At 45.3% G+C, this 14970-nt stretch overlaps 2 protein-coding genes across 8 annotated transcripts; one reads left to right on the top strand and one right to left on the bottom strand.

Annotated features, from left to right (window-relative positions):
* Nucleotides 1-2330: 2330 nt before the first annotated feature.
* On the bottom strand, nt 2331-13127 carry LOC123181938 (endo-1,3;1,4-beta-D-glucanase). Of its 7 annotated transcripts, XR_006491951.1 has the most exons (9): nt 12816-13127; nt 12655-12736; nt 12424-12512; nt 12076-12289; nt 10875-11002; nt 10734-10783; nt 6145-6271; nt 5457-5547; nt 5327-5368 (listed from the first exon to the last, which is right to left on the bottom strand). XR_006491951.1 is itself a non-coding variant. In XM_044594353.1 (8 exons), the coding sequence occupies exons 1-8, from the start codon at nt 9045-9047 to the stop codon at nt 3795-3797; spliced, it is 669 nt and encodes a 222-aa protein (XP_044450288.1). In that variant the 5' UTR covers nt 9048-10715; the 3' UTR covers nt 2331-3794. The 7 variants fall into 7 exon arrangements, 6 of the variants coding, with proteins under 6 accessions (XP_044450288.1, XP_044450289.1, XP_044450290.1 ...); XM_044594353.1 differs by lacking the exons at nt 10734-10783; nt 10875-11002; nt 12076-12289; ... (1 more) ...; nt 12655-12736; nt 12816-13127 and adding exons at nt 2331-3846; nt 3944-3965; nt 4064-4097; nt 5095-5195; nt 8897-10715 and having other exon boundaries at nt 5279-5368; nt 6145-6272; XM_044594354.1 differs by lacking the exons at nt 10734-10783; nt 10875-11002; nt 12076-12289; ... (1 more) ...; nt 12655-12736; nt 12816-13127 and adding exons at nt 2331-3846; nt 3944-3965; nt 4064-4091; nt 5095-5195; nt 8897-10714 and having other exon boundaries at nt 5279-5368; nt 6145-6272.
* A 1020-nt stretch (nt 13128-14147) lies between these two features.
* LOC123181939 (trihelix transcription factor GTL2-like) lies at nt 14148-14738 on the top strand. The gene has a single exon (XM_044594356.1). The coding sequence runs from the start codon at nt 14223-14225 to the stop codon at nt 14736-14738; it is 516 nt and encodes a 171-aa protein (XP_044450291.1). The 5' UTR covers nt 14148-14222.
* The last annotated feature ends 232 nt before the right edge of the window (nt 14739-14970 follow it).

Below are 14970 nucleotides of genomic sequence, written 5' to 3'. Positions count from 1 at the left end.
AGGGGCGAAGATTGGGCCAACATGCACAACCAAAGACACACAAAGTGGTGTAGTCAGGTATAACATGCAAAAGCCGTTCAGTAGGAGTTTCATTGGATATCACGCGACTAGGCCACATGTTAATAAGATGAACAGCAGTAAGGAAGGCTTCATCCCAAAATTTAAGTGGCATGGAAGCTGAAGCTAGGAGGGCTAAACCTACTTCAACAATGTGATGATGCTTACGTTCTGCAGAACCATTCTGTTGGTGAGCATGGGGACATGAGACATGGTGAGATATACCAATCTTTTGAAAAAAAGAATTGAGTTTTTCATACTCACCACCCCAGTCCGATTGCATGGCAAGAATTTTGCTATCGAATTTACGTTCAACAAGAGCTTGAAAGTTGTGAAAAACTTGGAACACATCAGAACGTTTTTTAAGGAGATAGACCCATGTATACTTGCTATAATCATCAACAAAGCTCACATAGTAAGTATGTCTACCAACAGAGGTGGGTGCTGGACCCCAAACATCAGAAAAGATAAGTTGCAACGGTTTGGTTGACACACTGGTGGAAACAGGATATGGCAACTGATGACTTTTTGCTTTCTGACATGAATCATAAATAGTTTCTGAGTTTCTCTCACCAACAACTGAGAGTTTATTTCTACTAAGAATTTGATAAACTGTAGCAAATGATGGATGACCTAAACGATTATGCCACCGTTCAGCCGAAAGTTTGAAGGCACCAAGCACTTGTTTATTGGACAAGCAGTACTGGGGAAGCAACGCATATAGCCCTTGCACACACACACCCCTATGAAGAGTTCTCCTCGTGGCCTGATCCTTGATCAAAAAGAAGAACGGGTGAAATTCTAGAAAAACATTATTGTCAAGAGCAATGCGATGGACAGATAACAAGGTTTTGGATGCATCCGGAACATGTAAGATATCTTTGATTTCAAGATTTTTGTGTGGTGTTTTGATAATTGCTTGACCAATATGACTAATGTCCATACCTGCACCGTTTGAGGCGGTGTAGACTTGATCTTGGCCACGATACTGCTCATGCATTGTCATCTTCTCTAGTTCGCCAGTGATGTGATTTGTGGCACCCGTGTCCATGTACCAATTGGTGTCAACACCATAGGACACGTCGGCTGCAGCTGAACTTTTTCCTTTTGGGTAGTATCATTGGCATAACGCCAATCACAATCTTTAGCAATGTGATTTGTTTTTTTGCAAATTTGACATTTACCCTCGTAGCCCTCGTAGCCTTGGAAGTTACGCCCCCTGTTGTTGCTGTTGGGGGCGCCGAGGGTTGTTGTTGCCGTTGTGAGGGCCCTGGTGATAGTAGCCGCCGCCACCACCATGATAACCCCCACCGCCGCCGCCGCCTTTGTTGTTCTGGTAGTAACCGCCGCCACCGTTGTGGCCGTCGCCGTTACCGCCATAGCCACCGTTGTGGCCACCGCGACTGCCGCCGCCGTAGCCACCAGAACCATGGGATCCTCCCCCGTTGCCCTTCTGGTTGGGATAGTTGCCCTTGTTACCTCCTTGCTGGCCGCGAGAGACGACGTTCGCCGACGACTTGAAGGCGCCGCTGCCGTTCCCATGGAACATCTCGACCCTCTGGTCGAAGTTGGCCACCATGGAGAAGAGTATATCGACGGTGATCGGCTCCGTGCGCACGTCCAGCGTAGAGACAATCGGCTGGTACTCCATGTCCAGTCCTGCGATGATGAAGGAGATGAGCTCGGGCTCTCCGATGGGTTTGCCCGCCGCCGCGAGTTCATCGGAGAGCGATCGCATGTGACCGAAGTATGCAGAGGCGGATTGAGACCCCTTTTGTGCATTGGTGAGTGCAGCTCAGATATTGTTGGCGCGGGACAAGGAGACGGCAGAGAACATGTTTGCTAGGGTGCTCCAGATCGCATGTGATTTCTCAAGAGATGCAACCTAGACAAGAACCTCCTTGGACAGATTCCTAAGAAGGTATGCTACGATTTGTTGATCCTGGATCAACCAGGGGGCATAGGCAGGGTTCATGACGACCTGATCCTTGCCATCAGTGGTCTTGGTGATGATGGTTTTGGAGGGTTCTTCGGTGGTTTGGTCGAGGTAGCCGTATAGACCGGCTCCCATGATTTGTGATCTAGCTTGAGCACGCCATAGGATGTAGTTGGTACGGTAAGAGGTTCGGATGTATTGTTGTTGAGACCGGATGAGGTGGTTGAGGAGGAAGACGACATGGTGGATGAAGAAATTGATGAAGGCGCTAGATGTGATGGAAGGGATTAGGCTTTGTATACCATGTAGAAAATATGGGTAAGCGTCTCAATCTTCATACATGGAGACCCGCAGGTATATATTGATATGTTGAGAGGTTACAGAGGATGGCAGCGTCGAGGCTAACCACATGAGATATTACAGGAGAGGGAGGTGAGAGGATAGAGATAAGTTAAACAGAATATCTATCCTAACAAACCCAACTTGAGAGACAAGATAGCCTCGGCCGGCCCAAGAGTCCTCTGAATATAACTCTATGTTTAACAATAAGCCCCCCGGATGACAGCTATTTTCCCATCAAAATTACTAATCACTTTCTAATTTATTCTTCTAATTGCAGCGGTGGTTGCTGGGCAGAGCCCGGCATTGGCGGAGACAGGGGGGACTAGCAGGGGCCCCAGCCCAGGCCAACATGCAAAATTTTCCATTACACCAGTTACTTGGTGCTAATATTGTGTATTACGATGGTTTGGTTGGCTTTGGCCCTCCCCAAACATGATTTAACAGCATCTGGCCCTCCGCATCAAGCTTTCTAAGATCTTTTAGATCACTAAAGTAGTGTAGTGATCTAAAAGATCTTATATTAGTTTCAGAGGGATTACAAGTTAAAGAGTATATGTAGTTTTTTCCTTTCAACAACAAACTAACTTTCAGGTGCACAATAGCAGCTGTTTACGTCTCTGAAATGCAAGTGTAGAAGCCCCTAAGATACATAGCATTAGTAATAATATTGTTAGGTACCGAACAGAAATATTAAGTTACCAAAAGATTAGAATGTCATAACATGCAGTTATTGTCAACAAAATGCTCGTTATGCCATTTTTCAGGCCTGAACCAGAAGTTTTTTCTGTGATGTCTACAGAGTTCACCGATGTCAATGTTTGAAACAGAGTACTTACGCAGTTACGCTAGGAAGATTGTGACATAAAAGCTGTATAGATTTCCACAAACAACTTCAGAAAAAACAGAGTATAAGTTACCTGGGAACCTTAAATAAGAAAGGATGATATCCAGAGACAACAAAATGAACTATGTGCATGCACCAACATTCCAGGATTGTTATGATTGCTGGGCTGGTATGGATCCCCATGCAGGGAATCTGGCACTACATCAAAGTAACCAGATAAAGAAACCTTGTCCGCTATCTTCCTCCGTTAGATAGACATTTAGCATTAGTGGCAATCCCATGAATGAAGGATAGCACTAGCTTAAGATAAATAAACTCCCATAAAGAGAAAAGAGCATAGAAGCACAGTTGTAGGCCATTCCCGATCTAGTTTTCCAGCATGGAGATTAATGAGGTCAGCATTTCTTTCATTATGTTCAAAATTTACTTACGCATTCCGTTCTTTTGCTGATATGTATGCAAGCAAATGCAGATGTCCTATTAAGTTGAACAAATATGAAGGTATGAAGCAGACAAGGGAGACAAATTTGAACTGAAAACTACAAACAGAAGATCGCCATTCTGTAATTCCAGCTCCCTTTCCTTCTCATAAGAAATATGTTTCATTAACACCATCTACAGCATGGTTGTACGGTCGTCAGAATGCAGTGACCGAAGGTCACCGTTTCTGCATGCAGAATCACACCGTTGAAAAAATTAAGCAATTGCTCCATGTTGAAGGAGATGCAAAGGGCAACTCTCACGAGAAAATAAATTCAGTGTACCTCAGTTTCGGCACGTTGAACGCTGCAAAGACAAAATGGTTCCCGTTACTCGGTATACATACTCTATAGGCACCAGAGTCTGGAAAGCTGCAGGTGTTGGAGATCGACCAGTTGCCTTACCGGAGGTGTTGGAGATGACGGCAGCGGCCTGCAGCTTTGTGTGGGCAGAGCCAATCATTTTATAATAACGAAAAATGAGAGAACAATAATCACCACACAAATTATATAAAGACAGACAGACAAGTGGACCAACTCTCAAAACTACAAATATCGCATTTTATTTCAGTGCAATAATATTATAGTAATGTGTTCAGTACAAGCAGAGACCGCTATGAGCAAGCACACAATGTATACACAAACACCTGCACGACCATTGATACAGGCCCTATAGCTAGGACAATAGCATAAACCCTGGATGTTTGCATAGATGACTGGTGAAGAGTGACACTGGCTTATTACGAAAAAAGGACCGCTAATTCAGGTTCACTTTAGGTTCTTGTTAAACCAGTCAATCATGTCTGACAGGGCTTCCTCGGCGCTCTTCACAGCGCCTGCATCTTCACTTTTGTATCTCACAGCCCATCCATGAGAAACCCCAGGGAAAATCTTGACAAAGTGAGCAATCTGTAGGTTCGTGAAAGACCATATCAGGATGAAAGATTTTGAGCTCCGGTTCTGCAACAATGTCGTACCGATAGTGTGTGTCTCTAATTTACCGACATTCTACTGTACTTTCTGGTTGCTTTTTATCAATCTTCCTTTTTTATTTCTTATGATACTACACTTTCTGGTGAATACTATATGGTAATACCTTCTTACTTCCAAGAAACTGGTCATTCACATGGATAATAACTAGTACTATAAAATGCTGCTAGGTCCAGTGACTCGTAAAGTAAAATATTGCGTGTAAAGGCTAGTTTGCCCTTAATTAAGGGATGATTGATAGCTCCTCTGATGTCAAAAGCTAATTAGAATGGGAGGAAGTAGCAACACATTATGCTGGAACAGTCAAACAGTATTACTAATCAGATACAGCTTGGCACTGGGCCAGTTTCAAATTTGACAACTTAGTTTAACCTTAGTAATATTACGTATTCCATACCTTGCCAACATCATAGTTGACTTGAAGGTTGCTCGAAATGAGAACTTACCCCTGTGTTAGAAGATAGAACCTGCTCGAACTGTTTGACCAATTCTGGTGGGGATGTTTTGTCATTTTCAGCTCCAAGTACCGCGATGGGGCATTTCACCTCTGAAATATAGCACATGTCATAGTGTAAGAATCTGAAGCCTTTCAAATGGAACAATGTTAAATTCTCAAGGGAGAGATCTTACCTTTGATATCGTCAACAGTAACAGCAGAAGGGTGCAACATAACAGCTGCCTGGATCTCATTAGCTTTCGCTAACTCTGCAACTACCTTTGCTGATATGTGGGGAGAAGGAGCAGAATGCTTAGCAGGTTAAGCCTTAGAATTTTGGGTTCAGATATAACAAAACAAAATAGTGCTTACCACCCCAGCAATAACCTGCAGCCCCGACAGTAGACACTCCTTGTTCTTTTAGAGCAGCAATAACAGGTTTTGCCTCTTCAAATGCTTTTCCCTGTATAAAGTAAAAATTCATTCGTTTATATTAGATAGATTAAAAACCATAATGCCACATCACCTTCAGCTAGAAGTAACTTCAGAAATGCATAAATCAACTCCATTGTCAAAAAAATAAGTGTGTCTTCACCCTCAGGCGACACAGGGGCAAAAACCCTAGACCACCACCCCTCCCCCCTCCCTTGTTGCCTCATCCTGCCGCCGCTGGGTTGGAGTGGGGATTCCATCCCGATTCCATTCTTAGGAGGCGACGAGACTCAAACCCATATCACGCTTAGTAGGGCGTATCCACATTGGTGGGAAGAGAAGGTGAACAATCAGTCAATATTCTACATATATTCTTGCAAAGTCATATCAAGCTGACATATACATGTTGTTAGATTTGGACCTATTGGTTTTATCATCACATCCCACCCTTGGTTACCTTAGTTAACACTGTCTGAATCAAAGTACCAAGGCCAGCAATCTCATGCGATGGAAACTGGAAAGCTCCCGAAACGTACTACGTTAAACATAAACTAAGGCAAGTGACCTGAACATTTACAAAAATAATAATAAAAGGAACAGGGTTTGAGGGAATCAGAAGACAACAAACCGTGGCATGTTCCTTGATCCACACTTGTATTGGTCTGTCAGCGTTTTCAGGTACAAATGGATCCCCATGTAAGAAATCTGGCACCACAACAAAATATCCCGACGAAGCAACTTTATCGGCTATCTTCCTTCATGAGGAAAGAAACTGCATCAGAAATTCATAGGTGACACTCGCTGGTTGCGATAAAGTAAAATAGAGGGCATAGTCCGTCATAAAACAGAAGGCCACTAAAAACTATTCAAAAAATATATATTTTTGCGGGAAAAAAACTATTCAAAAAATTAACAGCCCGCCTAAATTCCAGCCATAAATTGTGTGGACATTCCAATAGTACATTTTCCCAAAGTACTTCATCTGTTTCTTTTTACTCTATGCATAAAATTTGTTTGAAGTCAAACTACATAAAGTTTGACCAAATTTGTCTTAAAAAATATCAACATTTACAATACAAAAGTATATACTATGAAAATTAATTTCATGATGCATCTAATAATATTTATTTCATATTGTGAATGTTGATATTTTTTTCTTACTAGCACAATGCCCGCGTGTTGCTAAGGAACCAGAGATGCTATTGGCTTAGGAGATCATCAAAAGATGATGCTGTCTTACGGATATTGCATGGTTTAGGATTAAAAAGGGAGCATAAATATAACAAAAGGTCATGTTGTAGTCATTGCTGCTTTTTAAGTGACCATTGTAGGTCCTTTGAAAGATTTACTTTGAGATAACATTTCAAATTTTAAAACATAGGCGAATGGGCATGAGTAATTTGAATGCACAAGATCGTTGATTTGGTAGGAAGACAATGCTTATGATCACGTTGAAATTGCAGTGTGTTCATTTTCTTCTGCTATGCTATAGAACTGGAAGAATAGGTTGGGCAGAGAAATTATATATAGACCATGATTTTGAATTGAAATCGTATGCATTTGTAATCTGTGTTTTTATAAGAGTGTTATGCTCATATTAGGGTAGTAGTGTATTTGTTTATCTGGGATAAGTCTCATCACGATAGTAACATTTGTTTATTATATCTATACCAGTATTAAAGGACCTAAAGAAGCAGATCCAACTAATCTCGGCCATCAAACCATGTGTATCCAACGACCTATATTGCTTCGACGTCGAGCGCTCAACATGTTTAGCATGCAATCAATATCATAGCAAATATTAACGATAGCACTATCCACATAATTGATGTGCAATTAATATCATAGCTTTCCTCAAAAAATATCCTACCTAATATCAGCATGTCATTAATATATTTTTAAACTCTTAATTAAGACCCTACCTGATATGAACGTGCATTGCATGTACACATTTACTAGTCTTTTGAAACGTTGCTACTCTCACATGTGTGTAGATGTGCATTTATGTATTTGTATAGTCCCACTTGTGTACTCACCACCAACTCTAATCTTTATACTCCTTTCATTTTTATTTAGTCTGTGTATTAGCTTTAGTCAAAGTCAAGCTTTGTAAACTTTGACAAAATTTATAAAAAAATATTAAGGGAAATGTTCAGCGTCAACCGGCTGAAAACAATCTACGCACCCGCCGCCTTCGTTAAGCACCACGTGTCCTCAAAGCCACACTCAAAGAAACATGAGACTTATCTCTTTGTTCAGAAACATCGCTTTCCTCTCCCAGGCTCTCAATTCCTATCTTTTCTGCAACATTACCTATATTGCAAAAAGAATCCACAACATCACCCTTGTTGCAGAAAAAAAGTGAAGACAGATTTTTTTCTGCAACACGGTATGTGTTGCAAAAAGAAAAATCCACAACACAACATCTGTTGAAAATGTTTCTGCAACAAGATCTTTGTTGCAAAGTAGAGGAAAAACGTCAACCCCTAGATTGTCCCAAATCAGATGGCCCGCGAGGCGGCAGGTCTTTTAAAAAGATCTGCCGACCAGCAGCGCCCAAATATTAACATATACAATAACAAACCAATACCATTAGATTTATTATTGAATTTACTTTCACATCATATAGATTTATTACTCCCTCCGTTCCAAAATATAGTGCATCCGCACTTCCTGAGGTTCAACTTTTACCATAAATTTAACCAACGAGACCGACTGCGGCGGAGCAAAAATTATATAATTGAAAAGTTCTTTTGAATAGGAATCATTGGTATAAATTTTGCTCCCACCGCAACCGGTCTTGTTGTTTAAATTTATGGTCAAAGTTGAAGCGTGGGGATTGAGGACGCACTATATTTTGGATTGAAGGGAGTATAGTAAATGTTTATACTTTTTTCTATAAACTTGGTCAAACTTTACGAAGTTTGACTTCAGTCAACTCCAATATGCAGAGTAAATAAAAACGAAGGAAATAGGAGAGATATAGTTGGTCAAACTTTATAAAGTTTGATTTCATACAAATTTTATACGCAGACTAAAAGGAAATCGAGGGAGTATGTGTGAATACTGAATAATGAGAAACTTGTATGTTGTATGCGGTGATTGCGATTCAAATATCCTTTGTCCTCCTCGTGCGGATATCATGAAGATAACGGAAAAATCAACAGCAAGCGCACTCGACTGACTCTACAGATATCAGCGCGAAACAGAAGTCGTAATATCAGGAAGCACAGCAGAGAAACGTATAGCTCAGAATCGGCGCTTCAAACCCTGCAAACAGAAGAGGGGAAGCGCTGTTAACCAATCGTTACTAGTGTCCCCAGCAGAGAAGCAGTTGGGTCAACGAGCAGGTAAGACTTCTGGTCGAGGGCGGGGGTTACCGAAGATGTCGGAGATGAGGACGACGGCGGCCTTGGACTCTCGGACGCCGGCGACGTACGCCGCGATCCCGCCGAGGCTGTCGACGACCCTGCCCTCCCCGCCGGCGGGGTTGAGCGTCGCCGGGTCCGCGCAGCACTGCGGGCTAGCCATCCTGCCGAGGCTACTGGTGCCTGGGGGTTGGGGCTGGGAAAGGACAAGGCGACGGCAGCGCAGCGGCCGGAGGACAGCGGAACGCTTTGACTGCGACTTGTTTTGAATACTAGTGGCTGGGAGAGACGGAACTGTGCGCGCTAATCATGTTGTCGTATTTGTTAACATTTTCTTATGACAGCATGGATAGTTTAGTGAAAATTATTGAGAAACATGTATAAATGTCCTCCTCTCGTAGGATATCAAGCTATAGGTGAATACACATAAGACATATCGACAAGCACCCGAAGCAACAACGAATACAATTAAGAATACTCCTCCACCCCAACTTTCCAGTGGCGTGCTCCTCCCCCCTCCAGATCCGGTCTGCTCCGACATGGAGGGCTGGTTTCGGTGGGTGGGAGCGGATGGAGGGGCTCCAGGACCGGGGGAAACCCCTAGCCAGCCTTGCTGGCGCGACGGCGACGACGCCCGCGGGCGCCGCTCACCTCCTTGGAGGCGTCGGTCAGGTCCTGTCCTCCCCGTCACATGCCCCCTTGCTTCCCGGGTGGAAATCCAAACTTTGTTGGACAGCGGCGACGCCCCTGGCGCCGTAATCTTCTTGAAGACGCTGTTTTTGGGAACAAGTGGGGCGGTGGGCTCCGGTGTGGTGCGGTTGGGTGTGCGGCGGCGGCGACAGCAAGTCTCCAGCGGCAGGCATGCCGCCCCTGGTGCGGGGTTCTGTTATGGTGGTGCACTCCGTGCGGCTTTTGAGGGCCTCCGGTGCCGTGGATCTCCAGGAAGGGAGGGGATAGGGTTCCCCTCCTCCGGTGGTTCCCTCTCCAGCTCGCCGAGGGTGCCAGAGCTTCTGAGTTTTGGTCTTGGCCCTTGCTGTTGCCCTTCATCCTGGCAGCTCACCCTCTTTCTCATCCGATCTTCGGTTTTGGGGCTGCTTGGCTCTAGGTGAGTCGCCGTCGACATGTGAGGATCACCTGGTTCCGCTCCTGTGGCTTCCTTGGGTGCCATTCAGGCAGGTTCTAGGGTGAACCAGTCCATCGCTCAACGGTACGGCGCCTTTCGAGCCAGGCGAGGAGGCAGGGGCCTTCTTTGACGATGGAATGGTCTGATTGTGTTCTCTACAAGCCCCTGGTGTTCTGGCGATGGCATGCCTCTCATCGTCGTCGGTTCCTTGCCCTGAGCCGGCAGTTGCCTTCCCCTTGGTTGAGTGTGCAAGAGGTCCCTAGCATCTCCTAGCTATTAGCTTCATGTTGATCTGGTATCTAGCTGGTTGTGTGCTATGTGAGCTGTCTCCCAGCGCCTTTATATCTTTGCCATGGTTTTTCCTTTTCTTTGTGTGGTTCGTGGTTGTATTCTCTGTTTTCCTGGCCGGTTGATGGCTTTGTTAATTCAAAGCCGGGCTCTTCTTGAGCCTTCGTTCCAAAAAGAATACTCTTCACAAGGCGTTTGGGAATAACTATAATCCCACTATTCTGTAGAAAAAATTCAAAAGCATAGATGAACTAAAATATTCAGATGGAGGTTGAATCGATTAGGAGCAGCTGCAAAGTTCCATAACAACACCACCTTACACCACTCTGGCGACACCCACACTACAGTTATCAGAAACCTGAGTGACAACCACTTGGAAACAAACAATAATACATAAATGAATCCACAGAAAGAAATAAGTTAAATCAAAATGCATACCAAGAGTATTCGATTGATGATGGGGATCAAGCTTGCAAGAATGTTGTTATCTGCAAGAACAATCACCATGATTAAACGAAGTAGGATGCCAACATGGAAAAAGAGCGATTGAGAGTGTGTAGCATTCATGCACTACATTACCGTTTAGAGTAAACGCGCACTGGTTTGTGTCAATTATTGTCAATTCATGTTGGACAGTAGAGGCTGAACCACATACTTCCATTAAACACAATCCATCCATATTCCATTATGGCAACTCTGATCTGCATCTATATATGACACATAATTACTAATATCAGTTTTTCTTCCTTGGATAAATCTGGTCATCAGACTGTAAAGATTGACATCCAACCACACGTATAAAACTTACTATCTTGTAAATCAATATCAAAGCAGTTGGAAAACAAACGACAACGCAACATGCATCATGGTGAAACCTCCATACTACAATATCAAACACGAATTCAGATTAACAATCTAAGCAAGAAAATATGAGAGATGCAGTCCTGGTCAGTTTTTGTTTTGTGGCGTCCCCTAAAAAAAAATAATAAATGATGTTCTTACTTTAGCAAGGATACACTAAGCTGGGACGATTCAGTCTAAAATAAAATATGATGGCTACGTAGGATTCGGAAGGCAAGAAATTTGCTTCCTTCCAATAGACATGGTCTGTTGAACTGAACTTCATTTCAGCTAGCTTTGGTAAAAGCCTATAACTGAATTTGTGGTGTTGTCGAGCGACTTGCAGCTCAGAGAGGACTGCAAACATCAAACTCATATGCCCATCCCACATCAAATTTTAAACCCGCCAAAATAAATATTTCAGTTTAGGCTCTGATCATTGTACTTTCTGAATGTTAAGTGTAGTTTCTAAATAGCAGAGAAACCATACCATCTAAGCACAACCCAGTAGCTTGTACAAACTAATATCAAATCTGAAAGAGGAAATTGTCAACAACAGATGAAGGTACCATGGTCTATAATCCTTGGTGAACATCGTAAATTAGGATCAACAAAGCTGACAAGCTAAGAGTAACTTTATAATCACCACAACTTCTGCATATAATCCGAACAATAAAGTAAAGAAAATTGTGTGGTTCTTTATTTATCAAGTAGAAAATGCTACAGAATTTGGCAGTCAAGTTGTATAGCAGCAATCATCTAAATTAAATAACTCAACAGAAAATGCGTTGCTGTCAGATCACTAATATTTGTTTGTGTTACAGCATGAAGGATGTTAAGGCAGAACTTACCTTTAGAAGGGAGACAAAAAAGAAATATTTGAAAGGAAGAAACCATGAAAGAGGTAGAGACAAAGAACCAGGGCAGGGTAACAGCTCACCAACAGAAAGGCCATCGGGACAAGCCTGTAACGGCGGGATGGTGTCGATGACAAAGGGACAACATGTGGTTCTCCTTGCTCTTCACCTCTTACTCCCGCCCCCTCTCTCTCTCTCTCTCTCTCTCTCTCTCTCTCTTACACACACACACACACACATGTCCTTCTCCGAACACTTTTCTCCTTCACCATTTATACAAACAGGTAGTGCTCGCATCTGCAACATCAAAGCCAGAATGCAATTTGGTAAAATATGTGCACAACTGCAGCTACCTATGCACAGTAATTCTTGCAATGCAACCCACTCAAGCAAGAAAGAGGAGCTAGAGAAGGAGGGGGCATGTTACTCACTGTCTGTTTCCCCATCCCTCACAGACACACAAATTGTCCTCCTCTGAGCAGTCTTCTTGAGCATTTATACAAACAAGCAGTGCTGGCATCTGCAAGCTCAAAGCCAAAATAAAATTTGAGATAGTAATTGCATAGCTGCAGCCACCTCTGAATAATAATTTTTGCAACCCATCCCAATCCAATCAAGAAAGAAATAGAGGAGCTAGAGGTGGAGGCGACCATGTTACGTACCTCGGCAGGCAAGCTCGGCGGAGAATCTGATGGAAGTCATAAGCAGCGGGATGAACTGTCCGAGTGCGAGACCCACGACCACCTTCGGCCAAGACGAACACAGGGTAAAGAGCTAGAGGACGAGGAGGATCCAATAAACTGAGAAAGAGTGGAGGGGCGACCTAGGAGAGAGCACGCACAGTCGCGCATACACTGGTGGAGGCGCAGTTTGCAGCCGTCATCGCGTGGACCAAGGGCAGCGCTCCTTGCCTCTTCGAGGGGAGCACTCGCCGGCGGCGGCGCCCTCCCGCATCGAGGCACATCACAGATCGAAACCGCCGCCGTCGCCGCTGTCTTCTCCTCCCACCCACTCCCCCCTCGAGACGACGACGTTCCAGTTCCTATCCCGCTGGAGATGCTCGTGGCGGCGGGGACGGAGGGATATGTGGGAGAGGAAACGAGAGAGAGAGGGAGGTCGCGTGCTGCCTTCGTGGCGAAGATAACCTGGGGAGGTTTTATCTTTGGTAGATGAGCGGCGTAACCCCAATCCCTGCGACAGTAATTTTTTGACGTGGCTAGCGCGAGGGCTCACCCTTTGCGCCACCGTTAATGGGTTGTATATGTTCGTGCAGACTGCAAAGAAGGGTGGAGGCTTCTGCTTGGGCCTCTGTTTACTTATCGAGGCCGCGGACCAGACCGGCAGGGTGACCTCACTGCTGCTTTTTTTTTCGAGTGGTTGGGCGACCTCACTGCTGACCCACACTGATTACGTTTGTTGCTTTGCTTCCTGGGGAGGTGACCATAGGTGAATGTGATGTTTTAGTCTAAAATTTGCAAAACATCACCCCCACCACCCTAGAACTTGCAGCGAATGCCATGTTTTGGTCCAAAGCCAATCATGACGCGACAAGTGATGCCATGTTGGCTAAGCTGGTCAACAGTGCACATTTGCGGTAGCCCCCGCCGTTTTCTGTAATCAACAATGGGTTTTGGTTGCTTTGTGTGATGATTTGTGTAGGAGGCCGCTGGACATCGACTCTGCTCGAAAGATGTGGGAGAGAAATAAGTACAGTATGAGTGAATTATCCGAGTTCTCCATGTTCTCGTGGAAGGTATATATGGCATCTCCCTGGCCTTGTTTTGGGTGCTGTTGCCTCGCCCGTTTCCAGCATTCTTCCCGTCACGAACCTCGCTCTAGCCACAAATTCGAGCCTAAAGAAAATGCCATGCGGGAGCAACTCATTAGTGCTCGCCCAAAGTTTAATGCTAGACAGAAGGAGCCCAATTTTATTTTTGAAATTTGAGTCCAACTTAACTGCCCAAAGATAAGTACAGTGTCAGGAGGTCCCAATGCTCGTGCCATGCTGCCATGGACAACCGAAACAATACAGGTGCTTCGTCCATGGCCGACCTCCCGGGCGCGCCGGCCGCTGCTGTGGACGCACTGCAGGCAAACACGTCGGAGACTTCAGCCGGGGAGGACGCGTCGGCGGTGTTGCAGCCGCAGCCTCCGGGTGCGGTCGGGGCTGGACAACCGGTTCCAGGAGCCCGGGCAAAAGGGCCCGCTATGGGAGGAGGTGACCGTGCGCATGGCCGCGGCGGGGTACGGCGGCCGGAGCGTGAAGCCGTGCAAGGAGATGTGGAAGAACATCAACAAGTACTTCCGCAAGGCCAAGGAGAGCGGCAAGAAGCGCCCCGCGCACGCCATGACCTGCCCCTACTTCGTCGAGCTCGATCACCTCTACTTCCACCCCGACCGTGGCTCCGGCGCCGGTGCCGCCTCCTCCTCTGCCGCCGGCAACACCAACACCAAAACTAATGCCGATGCCGATGCCAATGCCAATGCCATAGCCAGCGCCGACGACGCGGGCAACAAGGCAAGCGCGGAGCTGCTGGACGCGGTGGTCAAGTACGCCACCGACACGCACTACGGCGCCCCGCCGGGGTTCCCGACCGACGGCGTCCGTGGCGGCAATGCAGGTCGAGAAGGCACCAAGGACGACGGCGAGGCCGTCGACATGGGCAGGGCGTCGGGCAGAGCAGGCGACGACCACGAGGACGAGGTGGCCCGGAGCCACGGGCACAACGACGACCACGATCATTAGACCGAGGAGCTTAATTAACTACTAGGTTCACATGGTTAGAGCATCTCTAGCAGACTACTTAAAATGCACGAAACTGTAAAATAACCGCCAGTTTATAGTTCTAGATATAAAAAGTAACCTGAATAGAACCCGTAAACGACACTGACCCGAAAAAAATTTAAGGAGCACGGAAAACATCCCCGTCAAACCCGTGAAAATAAGGATTTTGTAGGCAACCCCATGGTACCCTGTA

This window comes from Triticum aestivum, chromosome 1D, assembly GCF_018294505.1.
Source record: "Triticum aestivum cultivar Chinese Spring chromosome 1D, IWGSC CS RefSeq v2.1, whole genome shotgun sequence".
Classification (NCBI taxonomy): domain Eukaryota; kingdom Viridiplantae; phylum Streptophyta; class Magnoliopsida; order Poales; family Poaceae; genus Triticum; species Triticum aestivum.
The sequence above is the reverse complement of the archived record's forward strand: the minus strand, read 5'-3'. Positions and strand labels throughout refer to the sequence as shown.